General features: G+C 47.2%; 1 protein-coding gene across 1 annotated transcript in view; it reads left to right on the plus strand.

Annotated features, from left to right (window-relative positions):
* Positions 1-18,164, plus strand: part of Farp1 (FERM, ARH/RhoGEF and pleckstrin domain protein 1) — a 233,550-nt gene that overhangs the window by 198,661 nt on the left and 16,725 nt on the right. Inside the window, exons 14-17 of the mRNA XM_042682639.1 lie at positions 1,929-2,116; positions 3,399-3,488; positions 4,466-4,599; positions 16,477-16,558. Coding sequence (XP_042538573.1) covers positions 1,929-2,116; positions 3,399-3,488; positions 4,466-4,599; positions 16,477-16,558 — 494 coding nt within the window. The remainder of the gene's footprint in view (positions 1-1,928; positions 2,117-3,398; positions 3,489-4,465; positions 4,600-16,476; positions 16,559-18,164) is intronic.

An 18,164-nucleotide genomic window follows, 5' to 3' on the forward strand; every position in this document is an offset into this window, starting at 1 on the left:
GTGAATCTTTCCTTCCACACTACCCCTTCAAGCTAGCCTCCTCTAACAACCTTTTGTTCTTGGCTCCAACTCTCTCAAATGGTCCATGACACTGCAGACTGAAGGCCCAGCACGTTCTCACTTATAACTGCCTCACCCTGTCTTGCACACTGCCTGAGAGCCAACGGTAAGCCCCACGTTTTGCTAGATTATTGGTGGACAAATAGTGACCCTTAAACAGCAGCTCACAAATGCATGAAATGTTTTAATCTGTAGACAAACTGCCAGAATTTCTCTTTTCTAATTCTCATTTGTAGTGATTTTTTCTCCTTGTGATTCTTTTTTTTTAAAAAAAGAATAGTCTAGTACCTTGAAATAATTATAGTCCTAATAATATATTGTCACTATTTCTATTTGACAACTTCCGATTCTTTCACAATTATTGTATTCAATTGTGCACTAGTGTCAATAAAATTGACATTTGTGAAGCAATTTCTGGCCTTTTTCTCCGGGGTTAACTGGGTCTGGTGGTTGTGTGGGGTGATTGGGTCTTTATCTAACACCAGGACTTCATTTCAGTGAAATATGAGGTATTTTAACAAACACAAAACTTTGTTGATGCTTGCTCCCCCCCCCCTCACAATTTCTACTCTTCTCATTCAAGGAGCACAGGACTGACCAATTATCAGTGGGCAGGACATCCGCTTTGTGGTTTTCTGGGTGCAGTGGCTTTTCACCCCTGCCTTGGTGACGCAGATAACTGGTCGACCTGGGAGCAGGGTGAGGCTGGTGGTGGTTTCTCCATGGTCAGGTCCTACTGGGATCAAATCTACTCCCCTTGCTTTATCAGCCCCTTCCTAGGCTGCTGAGTCTTGCCATTTTCAAAACGCATCTGAGTAGCGACGGCGGGAGAGGATAGAGGGTCAGGGAGATGGGAATGCCTCAGGAAATTGCATTTCACCTTTTCCTTGGAGATCCTTAACAGCGCGCCGAGTAGCCATGAGCCTGAAAATGAAAGAAGTACTGACGTTGTCTGTCGTTACTATGGTAACTGTGTACCTGCTATCAGCCCTAACAAATCTGCACTAGAACTATAAATGTATTAGGTCAAGACAAACAAGGGAGTAGGTCTATTTTGTCTTTGTCATTAGGAGGTACCGTTTGGCACCTTAATGGGCTGGGGGTATGGATATTTGCAATTTTATATTGGCAATGCGTGCCCTGTACGTGTCTTCTCCTGTGGCTGCCTTTTTATGGGTAATATGTATATTTTTATACTATCAAATACGCTATCCATTTTGGGGAACTAATTTACTACCTGTCATTTTTGACTCAAAGGGAAACTGATATTCTGGTGATCTCCAGCTTGCATTTTTAAATGACCACCGTTGCATGTAATGTGATGCTAGTGTTTCTGTCCCACACAGTGGCAGACACGGACATCGCCAGGTACAATAAGCTTGCTTCTGTTCTTTGTAGAGTGGGGAGCTAGTTGCTTGACCTGTATGTTAGCTGTGACCCATTGTGATAAGGTGTAGTATGTCGCTTAGATTCCTGTTAGTTTAGTTCTATTTACCCTAATCATTTTTCCTTGTCTCATTGTGATGTAGATACTGTGTCTTAGGTGCAAAAGCAGTAGTTAGGAGAGAAAAATAGGAGCGCAGGTGTTGCAATGCTTTGAAGCTATCCTCATCATTTGTTCAGGCTTCTTCATCTTACCCGTAATTCTGTAACTGAGGCTGCTCCATTGAATGATGCATCATTTGGTCCTTCCTTGTACTTAACTAAAGCAACTGCAACTTGGGAAAAAAAGCTAGAAAATACTGAATGCATGAACTTTGCCACGCGGTGGTTAAGGCTGTCAAGATTTGCAGAGGTGAAAGTTGTAAATAGAAATGAAGTCCCCAAAGGAATTACTATTTTCTTTGAAACTTCTCATCCCCAAACAGGCTCCGTGACAGGTAGCCCCCACCTTTCAGAGCTGTCCGTCAACTCTCAGGGAGGAGCTGTCCCCGCCAACGCCAGCTTGTCTCCAAACCTGAGCCCTGACACCAAGCAGGCCTCTCCCTTGATCAGCCCGCTGCTGAACGACCAGGCCTGCCCCAGAACCGATGATGAAGAAGAGGGCCGGAGAAAGGTGCTGGCAGGGTCTTGGGCTGTGTGTGTGTGTGTGTGTGTGTGTGTGTGTGTGTGTGTGCGTGCGTGCGTGCATGCGTGCATGTATGTGTGTGTGTGTGTATGTACACAAGACCAAAAAAAAAAAAAGTGTACTACTTGGAAGTGCCCTTCTTATTATTGCAAAACTTCCATCCTCCCTAACAGACACTCATTCCCCCAGCCCCTCACAGCTTCTTCTACCTTCTATCTTTATGAGTTTAGTTATTCTAGGGACCTCGTATAAATAGAGTCAGAAAGCATTTTTGTGACTGGCTTATTACATTAGCATAAAGCTCTCAGAGTTCATAGCCATCTTAGTCTGGGCCAGAATGCCCTCCTTTGCGAGGCTGCGTAATATTCCATTGCATGGGTGGGCTATATTCTCTTATCCATTCATCGGCAGGGGGCAGCTAGGACGTTCCCACGTCTTGCTCTTGTGGCTAATGCTGCCATGGACCTCCAGGTCCATGTTTGTTCGGGCTCTCGTTCCAGGTCCGTGTATATATCAAGAGCTAGAATGGGGTGGATTTTTACAGGAAGTAAGCAAGATGGCAGCCAGTGGGAAAAGCATCCTGGGTGGCTGGCCTGCTCTCTGACTGCTAGGGTTCAGGGAATTGGGTCACAGTGGTATGGTCGGCTGATTTCAACCCACCCACCTCGGGTGTCCCAGGAACACTGCAACTTCCGTTTCATGAAACTTCACCAACACCAACATCTCTAGCCCGTGGCTCAGAGAGGCCGACTTGGTCTTTTTGTGGGGTGCCTTAAGGATTCGAGGCCCCCAGGAGATGGTGGTGGTTAGGAGGAGAGCCCTCCCAGCCCTTGTCCACAATGAGGAAACCCATTCTTTCATCCTAGATCCTCTAGCCTAGATAGGACAATAAATGAGAGTTTATTTAATCTTGATACCAACAAAAGATCCTTCCTAACTTAGTCACATATCACTTAACTCAAGACTTTTTTTGTTTTTGCCAGTACTGGGGCTTGAACTCAGGGTCCAGGCTCTGTCCCTTACGTGTTTTTTACACAAGGCTGGTCTGCCACTTGAGCCTTAGCTCCACTGCTGGCTGCTTACTGACTAATTGGAGATAAGAATCTGGGCAGCTCTCCTGTCTGGGCTGGCTTTGGAATCTCAATCCTCAAACCTCAGCCTCCTGAGTAGCTAGGATGACAGACATGAGTCACCAGACTTTCTTTTATAATCAGGACATTCTCAGAGATTTCTACCCAAAAATGATTGTCGTGTCTTGATTTTTTTTCAGCGATTTCCAACCGACAAGGCGTACTTCATTGCTAAAGAAGTTTCCACCACTGAGCGCACGTATCTGAAGGATCTGGAAGTCCTCACTTTGGTATGAATCTTCTTTCTCCTAACACATGAAATTACATAATCCATCTGAACTCATACCCAGCTTGCACAGAGAAGCCAGAGCTAATTAAATATTAGCTTCTCTGACTTCAATCGAAAGAATTCTGGTCTGGGGTTATAGAAATTAAATGCCTGTAGTACATTTAATTCGAAATACGCTCTAAAAATTTTTATAATTATGGCTTTAAGTGTGAGAGAAAGAGGCACCTAAGGCAGAGCACATTCAAATTAAGCATTTTACTGCCTGCATGCACTGATCCAGAACATTCTATTTTGCTCTTGTCAAGGTGTAACTGCTTATTTTTGCTCGAGGGAGACCTCAGAACGAGCAGGAAACTCGTTTTATCTGTGAGTGTTACGGTGAGCCTTGTCAGCAGAGCATGGAGCAGACTGACTTGATTATAGTCAGCAGCATCCTCCGCTAGAACCAGTCAGGGCAGGGCAGGGCCCTGTAGGGGACTTTGGCCCCAGGACTGTGGGAAAGAGCCAGCTGGTAAGGCAGACCACCAGACTCATTGCCTCAGTCCCTCCTGGATGGAGCCCTGTGTTGGCCCTTAGAAGGTACAAAAGGATCTATTTTAGGGCCACACAGTGACCTGAGGGGCTCAGTACAGGTAGTACAGTGTGCTGTGATGCCCCCTTTGTGCTCAGCATTTAGAAATGGCAGTCATTATAAAGGCTGTTCACAATCACAAACAAAGGAGCAGGAGCTCTCTAATGACATGGCCAAGACGAAGGTTTGGGTCCACGGAGTTGCCTATCTAAGAGATTTGTCTTGTCTCAAATGAACAATCCGTGGGTAACAACTTTCAGAAAACCATCTGACAGAGAAGGGTGCTTTTCCCATTGGATGAGGCATGGAGGGCAGCGAGGCCTGGCACCCTGAAATGCTGAGAATCTTGGGCAGAGATGCCAGGTCCGTCAGTTATCTTCACGGAGTTGTCTTCTGTTCACTCCCAGTGGTTCCAGAGTGCCGCAAGCAAAGATGACGCCATGCCCGACACACTGAAAAGTCTCATCTTCCCAAACTTCGAGCCTTTGCACAAATTTCATACCAATTTCCTCAAGGAAATCGAACAGCGACTTGCGCTGTGGTGAGTAGCGATATGAACAGTTGTGTTGCTTCATGCAGCCGGCAGGAGCAAAGATGAAAGGCAAGAAACTGGCTTAAGAGAAGCTCGTATTTTATTCTAGTTAATTCTACGTGTGCTTGGATCTCATGTTCACTTGACTTCCCTTTAGCTTATAATTCCTCAAATGCATTTTTGTGGCAACAATTATATAACTGTCACAAAATAAAAGTTTCTTTCAGAGAGGCAGTGGGGTAAAAGCATAGGAAGGCCCGGTGAGGTGTTGTTACTTGTCTAACAATCATTTATGCATTACATATGTCTTCAGGTATTTTCTGAATTCTACTTAATAGTGTTTCAGAAGGGCTTTGAACAATACAAAGCCATCTGCAGGGCACACACATCCACCTTGATTTGTCATAGGATATATGATAGGATATTAAGATTAATTAGACTTTGCCAGAGAACCACATAGACATCCAGGTACAGAGAACAAAGAAAGGTTTATTGCCGGGGAAAGGGGGCCGGCAAGACTCCTTCTCACAAGGGAGGAATGAGAAGAAGCACTGGCTATTGTCTGGGGTGACCTATATAGCCTATACAAGCCAGGGGCTTCATCATGTTGGACTAGGATTTATGGCTGCTATCCAAATGGTAGATAAGGGTCCTGCAGCTGCCCAGACCTGAAGGTCACTCTAAGGGGCTCTTGTTGCCTTGTATGGTGGTAGCTGCCCAGAGAAGTGCCATCCCAAGGTAAAGGGGGTTGGAGGCTGATTATTTACTGCCTTTACTACATGGGCCTGGTGTTGCCTAGGAAAGGGAGCATGCCAAGCTGTGGCGAAGGAAAGGAGTGGACTAAGCTCTGGGAAGGGACTCATTTCGCTAACAATATATTTTACCATGTAAAATGTCATGAGCAAAGACATCTGACACAGAGTTAAAATATTAGAAATAATTACATGCCCACCGTTGGCTGATGGGTTAAAAATACTGTTAAGTTGCACTTGGGGCTATGGGGCAAGTGAGAGTGTACTCTTGCCCAGCACACAGAAAGAAAATAATAATAACAATAATGAGGAGTGGGAGGAAAGGGAAGAGGAACAGGAGAAGGAGAAGGAGGAGAAAAAGAAGCCACTTATCCATTAAGTACCAAATAATAACCTGAGAGATGAGGAGAGAGGTGCAAAAAACATCTGGAAAAATTCGGTACACTATAGAATGCAAAATCCAATGTAACCTTACCTAAAATAGATTCCTTTTGCAGAAAACTCTCATGGGACTTTTAAAGGATAAGTTACAGGTAGACAGGCACCTGGGGTTTGATTGTCTCTAAGCAGAGCCTTTGGAAAACAGGGAGGGGGGCGGGGAGAAGAAAAAGCTGCTTTGCTTCCGGCAGCAGTGGATCCTATACGGTGCGTCCTCACAAGGGAGAGTGCTTACACGTGGGGCCTGAGGCGGCCGCGCCCACAGCCTTCAAGCTTCCGCTGAGTAGAAGAGCAGAGCCGCTCTCCTGTTTGTCATGTTGGCGAGCTAGGGCTGGGCCAGCTCTCTGTGATTCCCCAAGTGGCATCTGGTCCTGTACATTTTTTTTTTTTAGTAGCTGGAGGATAATTCGTATGCACTTGTCCGTCCCTTTAGAGAATGAGCTGGCAGGCCTTAGGGGGAGATTACAGCCACAATTGAGAAATAATAGGAACAAAGTCAGCCTTGCTGGAAAATAGGGAAGAAAAAAGTGTGTGTGTGTGTGTGTGTGTGTGTGTGTGTGTGTGTGTGTGTGTGTGTGTGTATTTACATACATACATACATACATAGTATATATAGCCACTTCAATGAGACTCTGAGTATTGACAATGTCAAAATAAATATATCCTTTCAAAATTAAAATGTCTGAAATCCAGGCTCAGGCCTATAATCCTAGCTACTCAGGAAGCTGAGATCTGAGGATCGTGGTTCAAAGCCAGCTTGGGCAAGAAACTCTGTAAAACTCTAATCTCCAGTAAACCACTCAGAAAACTGGAAATGGCGCTGTGGCTCAAGTGGTAGAGCGCTTACCTTAAGCTGAAGAGCTGAGGGACAGTGCCCAGGCCCAGAGTTCAAGCCCTGTGACCGACCAAAAAAAAATGTATGAAAAATCTAACTTTAACTTCCCATGCTTTACCAGCAACATTTTGTGGGTTGCCATCTTGCCTGATAAAAAGGTAAAAGGCGGGGCTGGGAAGGTAGCTCAGTGGTAGAGCGCTTGCCTTGCATGCCTGAGGCCCTGGGTTCGATTCCCAGCACCACATAAGCAAAAAGAAAAAAGCCGGAAGTGGCGCTGTGGCTCAAGTGGTAGAGCGCTAGCCTTGAGCTGAAGAACTGAGGGACAGCGCCTAGGCCCAGAGTTCAGGCCCCACGACCGGACCCAAAAAAAAAAAAAAAAAAAAAAAAAAAAGGTAAAAGGCATCCCCCAAACACCTCTAGGGAAAGTCTCACACTTTGTCTCTGGCCATCAGATCTAGCTCAGCACGGCCTGAGACCACTCTTCTAGAAGCCCAGAGCTGCTCGTGCTGGCATCTTTGTAGCCCTGTCAGCGTGTATAACAGTGGAGAACGGAGACAGGAGGGACGCAATGCTGTCTCACCATGCTCACACTTTAGGGCAGCTTCCACAAAGAGGCCACGCTGGGGGTTGTGCAGCAAAGGGCCGCTGCCTGTTTCCAGAAGGTTTTTGTCTAGGGTGTGAAACTCCCCACCTGGAAGAGAATGAGGGGTACGTTGAGGGAGAGAGAACCTCAAAATGCAGACTGCTGGCCCTATTCAGCCTTCCTTAGTCAGAACTTGGGTGTTGAGACAGAAATCTGTAGTTTTAAAATACAAGTAGGCCGGTGCTGGGGGCTCACACATGTCATCCTAGCTACTCAGGACGCTGAGATCTGAGCATCGCAGTTCAAAGCCAGCCCAGGCAGGAAAGTCTGTGAGACTCTCCAATAAAAACCATCAGAAGGGGCTGGGAAGGTGGCTCAGTGGTAGAGCGCTTGCCTTGCATGCATGAGGCCCTGGGTTCGATTCCTCAGCACCACATAATGTAAAAAGAAAAAAAAAACGGAAGTGGTGATGTGGCTCAAGTGGTAGAGAGCTAACCTTGAGCTGAAGAGCTGAGGGACAGCGCCCAGGCCCAGAGCTCAGGCCCCAAGACCGGACCCCCCCCCAAAAAAAAACAAAAAACAAAACATCAGAAAACCAGAAGTAGCGCTGTGGCTCAAGTGGTAGAGCGCTAGTCTTGAGCTGAAGAGCTGAGGGACAGCACCCAGGCCCAAGGTTCAAGCCCCATAATCAAAAATAAATAAGTACAAGTATCCCTTGCAAATCTCAGATTCTAGAATTCTTTAGTTGGCATATCTCATACTGGCTAGCAAAATCTTCTTTATTCCCCAACCTTGAAGGAATAGATAGGATAATGAATGAATGAATGCTATGGTTTGAATTGGGATAGTAGTACTCCAAAATTCCTTGTTAAAGGATCAAGGATCTCAGCCTCCTGAGTAACAAGGATTATAAGCAGGAGCCTCTGGTGCCCAGCTGTTCTTTTGTTTGTATTGTTACAGCATGAGAAACAAAGGCTGGCTCTCAGGAGTTGGAATGGTTCAGACCTTAATCTGGTTGCTCAATAGCAGAACACTTACCTAGCCTGCCATTCACAAAGTCCTGTGTTTAATCCCCAGCACCCCCCCCCCCCCCACACACACACGCATGCGCACGCGCGCGCGCGCACACACACACACACACACACACATGCATGCACACACGTGCAGAGAGGCAGAGAATCAGAGTTCAGCTGCCTCCTCCAATGTATATTTTGCTGTCAGTGGATGTGTCTCATCTCCTCATCTGTGGACTCAAGTCTACATCACAGTACGGCTCTCCCACTGAACGAGATAGTGTTCCTGAAGGGCTTGTACCGTGCCCCGCATTAAAAAGGGGGAAACAGACTACTTTAAAAAAATTAACTTTTGAGATAACTTTTGATTTTGACAAAAGTTTCCAGGATGGTAGATAGACTTTTATATATTCCTTACCACCTTTTTCTCTAGAATTTTACCTCTCCAGTTTTGGGTCAAAATGAGAAAAGCAACATTGGACTCTGCTGTTAACCAAACTCCAGATTTTTATCCAATGCTACTATTTTCAATTATTATTGCTAATAGAAGTAAATCTAAAATTTGCCCTGTACCAAAAGTTTCCCAAATATGGTACACAGATGAAGCGGGCACCTGATTTCTCCCTGCAGTCCTACTGGAATGTGCTGGAATGTGCTCGGATATGCTTGAATGTGGTTCTAACAATTATGGGAAATCCTAAGACACAAGTATCAAGAAGGTTTCTGGAATGATTAGGCCTCACCCTGGTTTGGTAAACACACCTGCCCCTTTCCAAATGTCAGTTGCCTCCCTGTAAACACACCTGAGCAGATGTGCAAGGCCTGTTTTATGCTAGCAAAGGCCAACATAGCTACCCCTTCAAAAACAAGGAAACTGGTTTGGTGGGTTCTAAAAGGTAGAAGAATGGTTTTTTGTGTTTTTTTTGTTTGTTTTGTGAAAGCAAAGGACTGTTTACTCAGCTGTTCAAACGCATTAGGAGGATCTAGCCACTCACCATCAACCTTGGGCATTGCGCTCTGCTGGACCTGAGGTGCCTGGTGGGTGCTGGGTGTCCTCGAGGATCCGGGCAGCCTGCTTTGATCCAGGGCCTGGTGGATCGTACAGTGTGCAGACAAGCAGGAGGGAGCGTTTGACAGTGAGCAGTCATATGGGAGAATGTGTGTTGTATATTGTGCACACAGTGTTTGAAGAGAACCAGCTACATGAGCGCTTCTCTTGGGAAACCAGGTCAAACCCAGCCACAGGACCGGACAGATGGGATGTTTAGATGACATGGGATGATGCAGAGACCATTTGGAGTTTTGAATGCGGCTAACAAGAACGATGGCCATGAAATAGAGAGAGGATGAAAGTGGCAAGGAAGAAGCCAGCTCGTGAGACTGGACATGCTTGCGTGGGGCATAATAGTCTGACAGAGTCCATTTAAAATGTCCTCAAGATATATCAGATGCTGATGGCTCATACTTGTAATCCTAGCTACTCAGGCTGAGATCTGAGGATTGCAGTTCCAAACCAATTGGGACAGAAAAGTCTGAGATTCTTATCCCCGATTAAACACCAAAAAAGCCAGAAGTAAAGCTTTGGCTCAAGTGGTAGAATGCCACTCTTGAGTGAAAAAGCTAAGAGACAACATCCAGGCACTGAGTTCAAGCCCCAGTACTGGCACAGAAAGGAAAAAAAAAATCCTCAAAACAGGTGAACATGTGGGGCGTTGGTAACTTAAGCCTGTAATCCTAGCTATTCAGGAGGCCGAGATCTGAGGATCACAGTTCAAAGCCAGCCCTGGCAGGAAAATCCATGAGACTCTTATCTCCAATAAACCACTCAGAAAATTGGAAGTGGTACTGTGGCTCAAGTGGTAGAGCGCTAGCTTTGAGCTGAAGAGCTGAGCAACAGCGCCCAGGCCCAGAGTCCAAGCCCTACAACCAACAAAATTAAAAATTAAAAACAGGTTGAACATGTTGATCTTAGGCTAGAGAAAGACCAGACCCAGAAGTACGAGTTTGGAAGCCCTCAAGGAGAACCAAGTCTCTGAGGAAGATAGCATTGAGAAGAAGAGAGCCAAGACTGAATCTTCTCGACACCTGCCAGTCTCCTTCCATAAGGGTAGATTATAGCAGAGCAAGAATCACCCAGGGAGATCCCAGACACCACCAGAGGATGGAAAAGAAGTGCAAGGACAGAGGGTCCTACCAGAGAAGTGGTCTGCTGGGCGAGGATGGTCTGAGGCAGGTGGCTGGGTAAACGCACACAGGTCAGAAGGAGCTGTGTGTGTAGGCAATGCCAGCACGACATCTTTGGCCCCAGAGGCCCCACCAGGGCAGAGACAAGCCATGCCATTCTGTGTCTAAATGTCTGAATGTGTCACAAAGTGTTTTACCCTCCCTAGAGATCTTTCTAGAAGCAATAGTACTTTCTAGAAGCAATACTACTCTTAGACACTTCAAGTCCTTGTGTTGCACATCATTAAGACAAAATAGTAGCGGTTTCTCAAAAGTTAAACAATTTCCATAGGATTCAATCATTCTGTTCCTAGGTATATGCCCAAATGAATTTTGAGATAAGACCCAAACTAGTGCTTGTATGTCTGGACCCATAGCCTCTGGGTAGAGACATCCAGAGTCCGCTTCTGTGCACACAGAGGAATGCACTATAATGCGTGTACACAAGGGAATATTACTTGGTTCTGCAAAGGAAGGAGGCTCTGAGCCATGCATTAAGCCAGACAGGCATAAAGGGACAAACACTGTGCCATCTGAAACTGTCAGATGGGTGGAGGTGCCTGGGTGGGGGGGGTGGCGGGGAGGGTGGAATGTCATGGGGACAGTGTCAGTCTCGGAAGATGCGAATGTTCTAGAGATGGAGATGGAAACTTTTGCACATCATGACGGCACTTGATGTCACTGCACACTTGTATATGGTCAGTCTTATGGTAGATGTATTTTATCACAACTTTATGTTGTGTCTCATACATTGTGGTGCCCACGCCTGTGTGCTTGCTCTGCACACGGCCTGCTCAGCACTCTCCTGGATTTCTTTCTTTGACTTCCCTTCACATACTCTCTTAAAAGAGACCAGCTTCTTAGCCAGGTGCTGGTGGCTCACACCAGAGGCTGAGATCTGAGGATCAAGGTTTGAAGCCAGCCTGGGCAGGAAAATACATGAGACTCTTAGCTCCAATTAAACTAGCGGAAAACCAGAAGTGGCACTGTGGCTCATAGTGGTAGAGTGCTAGCCTTGAGCAGAAAATCTCAGGGACAGCACCTAAGCCCTAAGTTCAGGCCCCAGCATCGGCACACACACACACACACACACACACACACACACACACACACAAAACACAAGAAGCCAGCTCCAGGCCTACCCCTGTGCACACACCCATGCACCCATACACCCACCCCTCCACTCAATTGAGAATCGCCCCCACACCAGTCAGCACTGACTGAGGCCCTGGATAGGAACTAAAGTTCCTAATATTGACCTCTTCGTTTGCAAAGAAGGAAGGAAGGATTCGTGGCTCTCTCCCCATGTATGCCAGAGAGGAGTTGGTGAGACAGTTAGCCAGGCTCTAAGAATGTGAGAACCTTCAACACAAAGGAGCAGAAACCTTGCTAACACAGAAGTCACATCTGGAGCTGTCCTGTGGACTAGAACCTTCCTTACACGGAGTCTACCCACCCTGGGGAAGCCATGTATTCCTCATTTCTTTTTGTTCAGAAAAAAAAAAATACACCACAGATTTGGGATGAATCATAGTCGGCTAAATTGACAAGAATCTTCCTTGGTTTATTCAACAGATCTTTAGGATGGTGTCCTACTAAATGTCAGTGTTTTGTGAACCATGCACGCTTGGCCCTGCTCTTGTAGGACTTTCATTCTAATCATACCACTCCCCCGCCGTGCTAACAGGCAGCCAGATAGGCCTATGAAGACTTAAAAGGAGGGGTTGGTAATAGCTGGGACTGGTGGTTGTGCCTGTAATCCCAAATACCTAAGAGGAAGTGATCTAGAAGATCATGGTTCCAGACCCCATCTCAATGGAAAGAAGCTGGACATGTGGTGAGGCTCACCCATCATCCCAGCAACAGTAGAAAGTGTAAATAGGAGAATCACAGTCCAGGTCCAGGGAAAAGGCAAGACAATCTCAATGCAAAAGGAGCCTGGGGCATGGCTTGGTAGTAAATGACTGGCTAGTGAGCACAGAGCCCAGTACCACTAAAACCAAGTAGGGGAAGGGGTTCAGGGGACACAGGAGACTCTTGGCCTGCCTTCTACTCACAGCTCCCCAGGGGGTGTGTGAGACCCTCCCCCTTGGAAGAAATTGGCATCAGGATCCCAGAGAAGCTACAAAATGATGTAAGATGGGTAAAATGGGCAGTGTTTGGGTAGAGTAGCGCTGTGTGTTTCTGTAGCATTGTTAAGAACTAAACTTAGCTTCTCTCCTTTGACCATGAGAATCTCCCTCATCTTCTTAAGGAAAATGAGGCTCAGAAATGGGGTGCCTGGTCAGAGACTCACCCAAGAACTCACTAAGCAGCTTACACCGCGGTGAATGAATGAAGTGTTTGAGCAAGGCCAGCTGATTTGAACACGTGTATGTGTGCAGAGTGTGTGCAAATGTATGTGGTGTGTAGTGTGTGCATGTGTGCACAGAATGTGAGTGTATGCAATGTGAGTGTGTATTGCAATCCTCTGCCAGGATCCTGCACAGTTGCTCCTGGACGGAATGCATCGTGTTGCACGGGTCAGAGTCTAGCATCTGGGCAGTTTCTTCATAGACTGTGCATGGTTTTCCTCTCTTGCTCCGTGGTCATGACACAATGACCGATGCGTGGCCCCGCCCTCCACACAAGGACTTTCCCTGTGGGGCTGACATCCGGAGGATGTCAGGAAAGAGCTCTACTTACTCTTCCCTGCTCTTGATGACAAATGACCTTTTAGCTGCATGACATAGAACGAAAGCCTTGGACGTTGGTTGGTGGCGGCAGCACGTAGAGGCTGTGGGGTGTGAAAGCATTCATATGTGGAGCAGCAGGAATTTGGGTTTGTCCCAATGCCACAGTCTCTGCCTGGGGCTGGCAGTGCAGGGAGGGGGGAAGGGGAGAGAGTGGTTGTACTCTACAGGCCCCCTTCCCAGCATATGACGTCACCCAGAGTGACCCCTCTCTGCTGTAGAAGGGAAGATGGTAAAGGAGCGCATGTAGCTCTGGGAAGGAAGGGCCCTGTTGTAGCATCAGATTTTCTTGTACTAAATAGTTGGCAACAGAACAGAGGAAGCGAATGAATGAAATGTGGCTCCCACTGGTGTCCTGCCCCCCCCCTTGCAGCCTTACAGCTTTTCATCTGTCTTGGGCAGAGGACAGACAATGGGAAGTGCTTGTCACGCGTGGACACCACCCCACGCCCACCTTGCTTCCCTCTCCCCCACTCAGTCCAAACCACTGTCATTAAAAGCAGTCAGTTACGGCCTTTATGCTAAAGCCCTTTCTTACCTGTACTGCCAGATGGCACGCCCCAGCTAATGTGCGTCCATCCCAGATAACAGTCCTGTTCCCACCCATCGGGTGTCCGTTGGGCCCAGTCCCCTGGTGGAGATGGGTGGCACTGAGTCACCCTCAAGTTGCGGGGGCGCCCTTTAGAGGGGAGAGCTGTGTGGTACAGTCATGGTGTTCCAGAAAGGGAGGGAGGGAGGGAGAGGAAGAGGAGGGCAGAGGAGGGGGCAGGAGCTAGTGAAGATGATTGACAAGCAGGTCTGGAGAGAAGAGGGGCACTGGGAGCGGAAGATCGCTCTTCTTTTCTTTTGCTTCTTGTTTTAAAGGGGTTCTCATGGCCTTGGAGGCCCGGCTGCCCTCCGTCCATGACATGACTTAACTCAGTCATGCTGGAATCGGTAGGATAAATGGTGCTGAGGATTTGGGGGTGAACACGAGGCAAGTTTGGGGGTGCTCTGTTGCTATCCGCCAAGCTGTCTCCCTCCTGCCCACGCCGTTCCCACGCCAGGTCCCCTCCTGCGGCTAGCTTGAAGCCCCGGGGCTCAGAGTGTTAGGTTTTATTGCTTTTGTTGAAGTCATTCCTTTTCACATGAGTTAGCCTCTGGCTCACCTGAACAGTTGGTTTGAAGGTAGTAGTGAGGCTACTTATGGCTTTATTCTGGAAAGTTCTTTTCTCATCACTGGCTGAATTAGCACATCAACATTTGCATATGGGCACTGACTTACACACCAGCCCATTGAACCCAGAAAGAACAAATTCCTTGCTTTCTGGTGACAGATACTGGACAAGTTGGTTTCTTTGTGCCTCAGTTTCCCTTGCTATCAAATGAGGTTGCTCTGAGCTACACATGAATTAAATGCTTTATAAGGTGCTTAGCATACTGGAACATGAAAAAGTCAGTACTTTTTTTTTTTGGAGTGGTGGTGATGGTACTTTCTTTTTCTTTTCTTTTTTTGTCGGTTGTGTTGGGCGCTGTCCCTGTACTCTTCAGCTCAAGGCAAGTGCTCTACCGCTTGAGCCACAGCACCACTTCCGGTTTTCTAGTGGTTTATTAGAGATAAGAATCTCACGGACTTTCCTGCCCAGGCTGGCTTTAACCATGATCCTCAGTCAGCCTCTTGAGTAGCTAGGATTACAGGCATGAGCCACCGGCGCCCAACAGTACTATTTTTTTATTAGAATGAATTGGTTGTAGTAGGGCTCACAGACATTTCTGTACATGCACACCCCATATCCCCAACAAACACAGCCCCTCCGTGCTCCCTCATCCCTTCTTAAAACAATGGTGGCAGATTTCATTGTTCTGCTCTCATGCGTGCAAATAAACCTCTTTGACACTTCTTGCCCTCACCCCCCCTTTCATCCGCCCCCACTTCCCTCACACAGCCGGTCTCATTGTCCTTTCATTCGTGATTAACGATCAGATTGCGTATTTTATACTTCAATCACAATAACCCTCTCCATTGCTCTTCTTTGGCAGTACTGGAATTTAAGCTTAAGGCCTCAAAATTGTTAGGCAGACTCTAGCTCAGCCCCTTTTTTGCACTATTTTGTTGGTTTTAGGCCAGTCCTGGGGCTTGAACTCACAGCTTGGGTGCTATCCCTGAGCTTTTGTGCTCAAGGCTAGCACTCTGCCTCTTGAGTTACAATTCTACTTCCAGCTTTGTTTGGTGGTTTAGTGTAGATAAGAGTCTCATAGATGTTCCTGTCTAGGCTGGCTTCAACCATGATCCTCAGATCTCAGCCTCCTAAATAGCTAGGATGACAGGTGTGAGCCACCATAGCCTGGCTGCAGTAGTTATTTTTGAGAGAGTCTTGCTTACTTCTCCAGGCATGCACCTGCACTGCAATATGCCTGTTTTAGGCTGCTTGTATAGCTGGGATAACAGGCCTATGCCACCACACCCAGCTTCTTCTGTAGAGATGGCGTCTCACAGACTTTTCTGTCAAGGCTGGCTTTGAACCCTGATGCTCCACACCTCAGCCTTCTATGTAGCTGGGACCATAGGTGTGTGCCACTGCACTCCGCTAGTGGTTGGGTAGGGTTCTTGCATGTATGCCTGGGCTGGCCTGGAACCATGACTGCACCTTAGCTCAGCTTCTTGAGTTGTCAGAGTTACAGGCGTGAACCATAGCGCCCAGCCTGAAGCATTCAGTAAATATTCACTACTACTGTTCTTTTTCTCTTTGCTGTTCAAACCCTGGCTCATCACCATCCGCTAAAGCAATCTCCTGTAGGAAACAGGAATCTACACCCTACAGCACAACCAACTTTGCCATCTACCACCCGCCGCAGGTCTGGCAGTGCCTGATGTGCCCCATCCCCCTGAATCTGGCCAGCCACGCTGCCCTGTGTCATCTCCCCACCGGGAATGGATCTCCCATTCACCCTCAGTTCTATTTTCTCCTTCTCAAGGGCTTTCCAGACAGTTGATTGCTGCAGGCTAAAGTCTCTTGGGAGCTAAGTCTGCTCCCTACAGATGGCCCCTGGGGCCCACCTATGGGACAGACTCTGAGCCAGTGACCTCAAGTGACCTTCATGCTGACCTCATGATACCCAAATCACCCAAGTGCGGATGGAACACAGAATGTCAGACTCAACGAAAGGGATTAGAAATTGTTTCTGCACTGCGGGGGGGGGGGGGGGGGGGGGAAGAGTGGAGGTCAGGGGGTCATTTCCAGGACTCCTTCGGATGGGTGATTGATGAGGACATCATGGCTGGTGTTTTGCCCTTTGTTCCTGCTAATGCTTTGTGTTTCTCCCTTGGCAGGGAAGGCCGCTCTAATGCTCACATCAGAGGAGATCACCAAAGAATCGGGGACATCATGCTGAAGAATATCCAGGGTATGAAGGTGAGCTGCTCTGAGGGTAGATAAGGGAGTTCCCAGGCCCAGGAGCCCTTTCTTGTCTGCATACATCCCCTGGCTGCCTGCACCTGGCAGGACACAGTGGAGGTGAACGCTGCTGTGAGCTCTTCTTCAGCCTTTCCACATAACATTAGGGTAGGCAAACCCTAGTTGTTTGGTTCATACATAAAACACATGGGTTTAATCTTTTCTGGAACTGGGCTTTGAACTCAATACCTCCTGCTTCTTAGAAAGGCATTCTACCACTGAGCCATGCCTCCAGCCCTTTCTTGTACAGGTTATTTTTGAGATAAGTTCTCATTTCCTGCCCCAGACCTTGCCTGGACCAAGATGGGTTGAAAGGGGGTCTCCTGGACTTTTCTGCCCTGGCTAGCCTTGAAACCTCCCACTCCTAGCCTCCCAAGTAACTAGGTAACAAACACAAGGCAATAGTACCTGTTTTTTTTTTTTGGGGGGGGAGGGGGGGTCCGGTCGTGGGGCCTGAACTCTGGGCCTGGGCGCTGTCCCTCAGCTCTTCAGCTCAAGGCTAGCGCTCTGCCACTTGGACCACAGAGCCACTTCTGGCTTTTTTCTTTTTTCTTATGTGGTGCTGAGGAATCGAACCCAGGGCCTCAGGCATGCAAGGCAAGCACTCTACCACTGAGCCACCTTCCCAGCACTCCTGTTATTTTTTTATATAAGTAGATTTTGTAGTGATTTTTTTTTTTTTTTTTTTTGTTAGTAGTGGGGCTTGAACTCTGGGCTTGGGTGCTGTCCCTGTACTCTTCAGCTCAAGGCGAGCATTCTACCGCTTGAACCACACCTCCATTTCCGGTTTTCTAGTGGTTTATTGGAGATAAGAATCTCACAGACTTTCCTGTCTAGGCTGGCTTTGAATCATGATCCTCAGATCTCAGCCTGCTGAGTAGCTAGGACTACAGGCATGAGTCACCGGCAATTTTTTTGTTTGTAAATGATGCAGACAAAACATGTTTGAACCAGGTGCACACCTGCCTGTAATCCTGGCTATCTGGAAGGCTGTGATTCAGGAGATCACTGTTGGAAACCAGCCTGGACATAAAAATCTGACTCCATCTCCAAATAATCATCAAAAAAAGCCAGGCTGGAGGCATGACTCAAGTGGTAGATCACCAACAAAGCAAGTGTGAGATGCTGAGTTCAAACCTCAGTACTGGCAAAAAAAAAAAAAAATATTTTGGTTGAGTGCACATTTCATTTTCAGTCCATCATTTTGGTTTCTTTCATATAATATATAGCAGAATAAATATGTGAGTATTATATATAAGCAGTTTTAAGTTTATAGAAAACTTGAGCATTAAATACAGTTTCCACTCCCTCCTTCCCTCAACACAGGGTTTCCGTTCTTACTAACATTTTGCTGTTGAAACTGATAAATCCATATTGATACATTCTCATGAAGCAAGGTCAATACTTGGCCTCCAGCCTCACTCATTCTGAGTGTTGACAAATGTATAATGACAAGAGAGTGTGCAGAAGGGTTTCCCTACCTTAAACATCCCCTGTGCTTCGTCTATACACTCTCCACCCCTCCCTCCCGTGCCAATCTTCCACCAGCCCTGGAGTCTCACCT

This window comes from Dipodomys spectabilis, unplaced genomic scaffold, assembly GCF_019054845.1.
Source record: "Dipodomys spectabilis isolate Male_0828 unplaced genomic scaffold, ASM1905484v1 ptg000075l, whole genome shotgun sequence".
Taxonomy (NCBI): Eukaryota; Metazoa; Chordata; class Mammalia; order Rodentia; family Heteromyidae; genus Dipodomys; species Dipodomys spectabilis.